At 59.3% G+C, this 7,482-nt stretch overlaps 1 protein-coding gene across 1 annotated transcript in view; it reads right to left on the bottom strand.

Moving 5' to 3' along the window:
* Nucleotides 1-1,342: 1,342 nt before the first annotated feature.
* RRP12 (ribosomal RNA processing 12 homolog (S. cerevisiae)) overlaps nt 1,343-7,482 on the bottom strand; it is a 10,537-nt gene continuing 4,397 nt past the window's right edge. The window contains exons 15-35 of the mRNA XM_010291102.1: nt 7,403-7,475; nt 7,086-7,207; nt 6,867-6,931; nt 6,608-6,770; nt 6,355-6,509; nt 5,911-5,978; nt 5,623-5,716; nt 5,259-5,417; nt 5,062-5,142; nt 4,873-4,978; nt 4,632-4,739; nt 4,354-4,511; nt 3,934-4,025; nt 3,684-3,842; nt 3,329-3,501; nt 3,097-3,210; nt 2,883-2,932; nt 2,518-2,596; nt 2,211-2,278; nt 1,728-1,810; nt 1,343-1,512 (exon numbers count right to left, since the gene is read on the bottom strand). Coding sequence (XP_010289404.1) covers nt 1,410-1,512; nt 1,728-1,810; nt 2,211-2,278; nt 2,518-2,596; nt 2,883-2,932; nt 3,097-3,210; nt 3,329-3,501; nt 3,684-3,842; nt 3,934-4,025; nt 4,354-4,511; nt 4,632-4,739; nt 4,873-4,978; nt 5,062-5,142; nt 5,259-5,417; nt 5,623-5,716; nt 5,911-5,978; nt 6,355-6,509; nt 6,608-6,770; nt 6,867-6,931; nt 7,086-7,207; nt 7,403-7,475 — 2,273 coding nt within the window. The 3' untranslated portion in view covers nt 1,343-1,409. The remainder of the gene's footprint in view (nt 1,513-1,727; nt 1,811-2,210; nt 2,279-2,517; nt 2,597-2,882; nt 2,933-3,096; nt 3,211-3,328; nt 3,502-3,683; nt 3,843-3,933; nt 4,026-4,353; nt 4,512-4,631; nt 4,740-4,872; nt 4,979-5,061; nt 5,143-5,258; nt 5,418-5,622; nt 5,717-5,910; nt 5,979-6,354; nt 6,510-6,607; nt 6,771-6,866; nt 6,932-7,085; nt 7,208-7,402; nt 7,476-7,482) is intronic.

Genomic DNA, 7,482 nt, shown 5'->3' with positions numbered 1-7,482 from the left:
TGGGTGGGGAAGCATGAAGGGGACAGTGCTCCTGACGAAGCAGGACCAATACCAGTACAAGAACTCCTCCACCACCAGGCTTTAAAAAGGATCTTCAGGCAAAAAAAACCAAAACAACCAAAAAGCACGAGAGCTACAAAACTGGATTTGTAGCCTCCAGAAAGAAGCCAGCAGTAAGAGGCTGAAGAAGCACAATCCCTTTAGCTTATTAGGAGACTGAGAAGCGTTGCAATTCCAGCATGTAAGCTACCACAGTAGGAAATGACAAAAGGCTAAAGTCTTTTTATTATAGAAGAGGAAAAGAAAGCCAGCTACATTCACAAATACATGTTCTTTGCAGTGTGAGCAATGGGAACTGTATCCAGTATCCTCAGCTCCATTCTCTTCAATATGCTTTGGCCAAACACCATCTTTTGGGCTCAGTGCAGAAGTAGCTGGGCAAAACCAGATGGTCAGGCCAATCTGAAATGGCTAGGCAGCTAAAAAGGTCCACAATTATTTGCTCTGCTCAGGTCTAGCTGGAAAGAGGTGGTCAAAGCAGAGGAGAGGGCTTCTCTCAGCTCTCACATTTAAGGGAAAGGGCAAGACACAGAGGTTTGCAGTAGCAGTTTTCTAGCCAATTTGAGGAAATTTGCAGCAAACTGTTCCTGCCCCACAGCTAGGCATGGCCGATATGGGAAAAGCCGAAACCCGGGGGCCACCAAAAGGCCAGCCACTCCCCCCATGGCACAGATCCCCTGGCCCACGGTTTAGGGCAGCAGATCCTGCCAAGAGGGAGTTCGTGTAAGAAAGCTGGTTGTAAGCAAAGGACTTCACCCTCTCTGGCTTCTTTCTTTGGCCAGCTCGACGACTCAGCCCTACTGCACATGTGCCAGGAGGGCATGGGCCACGGGCACTGCCTCCCCACTCTGTGCCACAGCCCTGCTCCTGGCAGCCCCCAGGCAAGCCCCACACAGAGGGCCCTAGCTCCAGGTCCCAGGCTGATGCAGGCCTGAGCCCCGTGGGGCACCGTGCTGCAGCGGCAGGACCCGCTGCACCGGGGCAGAGCACAGGGGACGCGGTGTGCACAGCTCTTAAAGGAAGGAGAGGAGGAACCTGGGCTGGGTAGGAACAGTGGGTATTTATCAATATAGAGAAGTCATTACACATTACTTGCTCTCACAGACACGCATGCACACACCTGCACCAGGCAGCCCAGCACCTTGCTCCAGGCACAGGAGGGCAAAGCTTGGGCCATGAGTCAGTAATACAACAGGGTGGCTTCCCAGGGAGTCTCAAACAGATGCAGGCCACCTTCTGCAGAGGAGTCCCCACTGCTCCACTCATGAAGAAGCACCCGTGCCCAGGTCCCAGAGGCCACAGGGTGTTATCTGTCCTTGGGCAGGTGCAGGCTGAACACATGAGGCTCCTCAGGGGCGCTGGGCCTTCAGACGGCTCCTGCGGCCGGCCTTGGCCCCACGCTGGGCTCCCTTCATCAGGCCCTTGAACTGGCCCTGAATTTTCGCCCGCTTCCTGGAGGGAGGAAGGAGCAGGAGGCTGGGTTACTGTGGGCACTGGGCACACCTAAGGCACAGGGATGCTCCAAGCTCCACAAGGAGAGGTGCAGAGGCTGGCAAGGAGCTCCCAAACCCACAAAAAAACTCCCCCAAAATGTAATGACAAAAACCAGGATCAAACCTGGGTTTTGGCCCCGTTCCCAACCCTGTGCCCTCTCCAGCTAACCTCACCTTTTGTTCAGTCTAGCTCTGTCCAGGGGGATGTAGGCATAAGGGTCGAGCTGGCCCTTCTTCTTCACATCGCCTTTACCCTTCTGTGGGAGATAGTGACATGAGAGAAGATACAGCACCAGAGGAGATGCATGCATCCTGTTCTGGTGCAACCTTGTCACCCAGCCATCCCAAAGACTATGTGGCAGTGGGACGCCAGCTGAGCACATGGTCCTGGGACCTGATTTCCCACCCAGACGATGCTACAGACGTCTGCTTTGAGCAGTGAGCAGGAACTGACCATGGCAAAGGCAGGACAGGGACTCCAAGATGGGCTGGAAACATTCGCAGGTACTGAGTGTTTGGCAGCAACTCTTGGAGCAGGGATCCCCTCCAGCTTTTGTGCTACTGGACCAGACCCCTAGCAAACAAGTGGGGCTTCCTACCCCAGCAAAGCCCCAGGTATCCCCCCACCCAAATCCTGTGACCTCCTGGGTCCCTCACCTTGGATCTGTACTCCGCACCAAAGGCTGGCTCCTTGTCCAGCTGCCGGTGGATCCCTGAGCCTCCAGCTGGAAAACAGGGAATGTGTGTTGGAAGGGGGTCCCCAGGCTCCCCCTTCCCAGTTCCAGGCCGGGGGAGCTGTTCCTGTTTTTGCCTCCAGCTCTTGGGTGTAAGAACAGCACAGAAGGGTGACCATTTCCCACAAGTGAAGATCTCTGCTCCAGCTGCCCTGGAGAAGCCCAGCAAGATGGGTAGGTTGTTCTGGCCCCCTGGGGAGCCCCAGACTGGGCACAGATAGAGGACTTACCTCTGTACTGAGGATAGGTCCCAGCCTCGGGTTCCTCATCGTCTGGCTCCTCTCTGAACCGACGCTTCCGGCTTTTCTTCTGCAGAAGGCAGCAGTGGGGACCCTGCAGCTGGCTTGTCCTTACAGCTCTGCCCTCCCATGGACCCCTGACCTCTGGCTTCCTCCCATGGGGGTCCAGAGACCTTCCAGACTGCCTGCACGTGTCCCTGTCCCCAGCCAGCCTCCCACATCCCTCCAAGCAGCTGGCGCCTGCCCGGTGGCCCCGCTGGTCTCAGGCAGAGCTGCAGCTGTAGCAGCACAGGCAGGGGTTCGGCACAGCCAAGTTCCCCCAGCATCTCCTCAGGACCATGAGCCCTGGTACTCACACTGCGGAGACCCACATCTTGCAGCACATCTGTCATCTCCTCATCCGCTCCTACAATACAGGACAAAAGGGTCAGTGCAGGATGACACAAGGCCATACCAACCTCTGCCACTTCCACCCCATGCCCTCAAGCTCCCATGTATGGGTGGCAGGAAGAAAACCATTCAGAGTACCAGAGCAAGTCTAGTGTGGCTCCCCGCCAGCCCAGGCAGTACCTTTGGCTTCATCGTCCACCTCATCCTCCTCTTCATGGATGATCAGGCGCCCATCCTCAGACACCTGGAAGTCATGGCTCACTCCTCTGGACCGCTTGGGGCCTGGCTTTGTGGCTGCTCACAGAGAGATGGGTCAAGGCCTGAGGAAGGACCCACTCCCAGGGGCAGCAGTATCCCCAAGGCCCCTGGGCATCACAGCAGCCCCTGCCCCATCCAAAGCTCCGCTCCTCACCAAGCACCCGCTGGGACACATTTGGGTCCAGGAAGTTAAGGGGCTCATCCTCTTCCCCTTCCTTCAGCCAGGCCTGGCCCTTCTGCCGTCCTTGCTTCCTCCACTCCTTGCTCCGATGACGTTCCTCCTCTTCCTCCTCCTCATCCTCTGAGTCAGCCAGGATCTCTTCCATGCTGGTCAAAAGGCAGAGAGAAGGATGGAAATGGAACAGGCCCAGGGGTGCAGACCCCAGCCTGCCCCACACTGCACAGCAGCCCTGGAGATATCTCCAGCATTTCTAGAGGCACCAGCTGAGCAGATCCAGCACCAAGCCCTCCGTGGGGGCTGCTCCCTCTTCACCCTTGCCCATCTTCACCTGTCTCCTCTGGGTTGTGCTGGAGGTGCCTCTTCTTCATCTGTATCTGCAGCCGCCTGCCTCAGGGCACGCTGCTTGCGGCTCCGGGCTTCCGCCTTGCGGATGTTGACAAGCACCTTATGGCACTCAGCTGGCAGCAACCCCTTCACCAGCTCGAAGCTGAGGAATGCAGAGAGAGTGGTCAGTGCCCACTTCCTCCCACACTGCTTCCCAGGGAGCTCCCTCACTGCCCCAGGAGCCCCCAGCTCACCCAAACTTGCGGATGAACTTGGTGAAGAGGTTTCGCAGCTTCATGCGGAAGTGGCGTCTCATGTCATCTGAAAGGTTCCCCACGGCCTCCAGCTGCCAGGAGGGAGAGACCCTTGAGACTAAAGCACCCCGGTCCTGGGCACCAGCCTCCCCCCCTTCCCCTGCACAGCCACTTTGCTCATCCTGCTGCTATCTCCCCACACCCGCCCCAGGCAGGGAAATGGGGAGGTCTCCCTGCTTGGCAGGTCCATGCCAGCATTCAGGAGAGGGGCCTCCTCACTGCCTTCTCAGCCACCGAGATTGTGTCCCAGCTCCCAGGCAGAAGCAGGGTGCAGCTGGAGATGCCCATGGCTGCCAGTCCCAAGGCAGCCCCAGCTCTGCCCCACTACCCATCTTGGGCTGCCCCACAGGAGCATCTCACCATTGTCTGGACATGCTTGGCCAGCAGCTTGGTATCCACTAGCAGCAGCACAACTTTGAGGAAGCCCAGGGCCGCCTTCACCACATCCCGCGTGCGGGAGGCCAGCAGCAGGCAGACGTTCTGCAGGAGCTGCTCCACCACACTCAGCTCTAGGTGATCTGCAACCACAGCAGGGCTCAGCCACAGCCAGCTTCCTCCCAGCCCCCATTGTCGCTGGAGGGCCCTGCCTCAGCCCCCCATGCTGCCCGTGGCCCCCCAGCCCTCCTGCTCCCACTCACCTTTGAACTCAAAGAACAGGCGGGTCAGTGCCAGCACTGTGCAGCTGATCATGGTGACTGAGCCCGTGAGCCCCACGTAAACCAGGAGCAGGAACCGCTGCATGGCCTCTGCAGGAGGGGAATGACTCAGGCCCCCTGCCCAGCAGCATCCCTGGCCCATTTCAGCGGGGTGCCAGGCATGGGTCCGATTGCCCTGAGGCCGGAGCAGCCATGGGGCTGAGCAAGCAGAGCAGGAACTCACCTTCAGGGGTGGGCCCAAAGCGGATGAAGGCATGCCCCATCTCCACGAGCAGCACAAAAGCATTCTTGCGGGCCCCCACTGACACCTCCTTGGTGCACAGGATGACCTGGAGACACGTGAACATGTCACATTGCTGCTACCACCCCCACAGCCAGAACCAGCCCGGTCCCCGCCAAGTACCACGCTCACCTCTGGGACCAGAGCAGTGACAAAGGGCTCGTGCTCCACAGAGAGCTGCTTCACGATGTGGAACAGGCACTTCAGCCGGGGCTGGGGAAAGAAACAGCCCAGCACTGGTACACCCAGGGATGCACACCTGGCTGCCCCCGCCACCCGCCCCTTCCTCCTCGGGCCGCCACCGCCCCTGCCCCAGCCGTTGCTCTCACCCTCTTGGCTGGGGATGCCACACTCTTGAGTGAGTCCAGCAGTGCTGTCTGCAGATCCTGCAGGTGGGAGCGGACGAAGGCCTGGCAGGGGGCATGGGGAGCAGCACACACCTCCTCCAGCACACGGTACACCTTTTTCTGCATGCTGCGCTCCTTGCTCTGCAGGGACAGCCAACACATGCCTGCCATTAGGGCACCCCCTCACCATGGTGTTTGGAGGGACCTCTGCAGCACCCCATGCCACCCAGCAGAGACCTGTCCCCTATAGCAGCTGCTCAGCCCGCAGAGCATGGGTCCAAGCTGGCAGCAAGGAGACGGTGCCCCACTGCACCAGCTGCACCTGTTGGGTTCGGAGCCGACTCACCTGGAGGGAAGGCTGGATGGTGCAGTACAGGGAGTCCAGGGACTGCTCATCAGCATAGGGTGCCATTGCCACCACCAGGTCCAGGATGGAGAGTCTAGAGCAGAGAAGGACAAGCATGTGGGTGACTGCAGAGTCACTAACACTCCCGGACCAAGCTGGGACTCCATCTGCAAGTCATCAGATGCATGAGCGGGGTTCATCCCACGTGGGACAGTACGACTGCCCTAGCACTGCTCACCGGGAGGAAGCTGGCAGCTTTACCCATTAGCACCAGCCCCTGGGTGTTACCTGGCAAACTCAGAGCTCTCGGGACTGGTCAGCTTCTCACTGGCTTTCTGCAGGAACCCACACACCATCTGCAGGGCAGGCACACAGAGCAGGCTCAGAACTGACTGAAAGGAGCGCTTTTACAAGTTTGCAATCCACCTGGCAAACACCTTGCCACAGGACTTTGTGGAGACCAGAAGCACCAGCAAGTCCACAAAGAGCTGGGCAAATTCACAAAGGACTTGTGCACAATGCCCCAGGTGCAGCTGCAAGACTGGGAAATCTCAGACCACCGGCTGGGAAGGAGTCCCTCCCACAACAGCAGAGAAGGACTGCTCTCTGCCCAGCTTCTTTTTTCCTGTCCTCTCAAGTCAAGTACCTACCACAGCCCCATCAGACTGGGTCTGGCTGGGAGACACCAGCCTGAACCAGCACAGCCTGCCCTACTGCCCCAGGCCCCCTCACCTGGGGGTCAGTGACGGTCAGGTAAGCGCGCACAGTGTCCAGCACAGAGCGGCGCTGAGCACTGCTGCCCCCGTCCTCCTCAGGCTGGCTGTACACGTTGAACAGGATGGGCAGGAAATTTTTAGCAAATCGACCCACTTCTGCCCGCTCTGCCTCTAGGGAGAGGATGACAGGGAGTTATGGATCAGCATCTCTCCTCTCTGGGTCACCACAGGGGACAGGGACCCACCACAAGGGTCTGTCTCCCCCCAACCTGTCTCGCAGCCCTTGTGGATGAGGGTGCGCAAGGCCTGGCACACGGTGGGGCGGAGGTCCGGGCGCTCACTGATGGCCATGCCCAGGGTGCGGGCCAGCCCCTTGAAGGCCCCCAGCACATCTGTGGGGTGGGTGCAAAAGCCAGGCAGCAGGGTCCAGACCTGGAAGGCAAAAGAAGAGGTGGGAGGCCAAGTCACCGGTCCCCAGCCTGGCACCACAGGTATGCCATGGCAGGGCTCCCCAGCACTCCTCATTACCTGCCACTGCAGCGTGTCATAGATCTTGGCCTCCACACTCTTCCCAGACTGGGTAAACTCCAGGGCTGCAGAAAAGAATGGGGAGATGAGCAGAGCAGCAGAGGTGGCAAAGCCCTGCTCCAGCCCAAGGGAGGGAAGGGAAGTCCCACAGAGCACCCTGGGGCTCCTAATAGTGCAGGACCGCACCCGTTGGGACCCCCATTGTGCCACTCTCCTCACCTCTGCTTTTCAGGGCGGCTGCCAAGGGCAAGAAGTAGCTGGTGAAAAAGCCGAGCCGCGCACCCTGCACATAGTCCCGCAGCACAGGCAGGAGCCAGCTGCGGGGGAAATCCAGAGTCTCCCTGGGGAGGGAAGGCACAGATCAGGGGAGCACAGGGGCACTGCAGGCACCAGCCTCTGGGCACAGGGCACCCCTGCCCAGCCCCAAAGCTGGGCACAGGGGGCTCGGCAGAGCCAAACACCTCTAGCACCGCATGGGGACCGAACAAGAACATAAACAAATGGCTGCAAAATTGCTACCCCATGACTGTACTCACTCCTTGCCATCGATCTCCAGGGGTACAGCTTCGAGCAGCACCTCAGGGCCCATGGTGCTCACGGCAGGCCCCCCCGCCCC

The sequence above is a fragment of the Phaethon lepturus genome, unplaced genomic scaffold (assembly GCF_000687285.1).
Source record: "Phaethon lepturus isolate BGI_N335 unplaced genomic scaffold, ASM68728v1 scaffold49037, whole genome shotgun sequence".
In the NCBI taxonomy this organism is placed as follows: domain Eukaryota; kingdom Metazoa; phylum Chordata; class Aves; order Phaethontiformes; family Phaethontidae; genus Phaethon; species Phaethon lepturus.
This window is presented reverse-complemented; position numbering and strand designations above follow the sequence as displayed.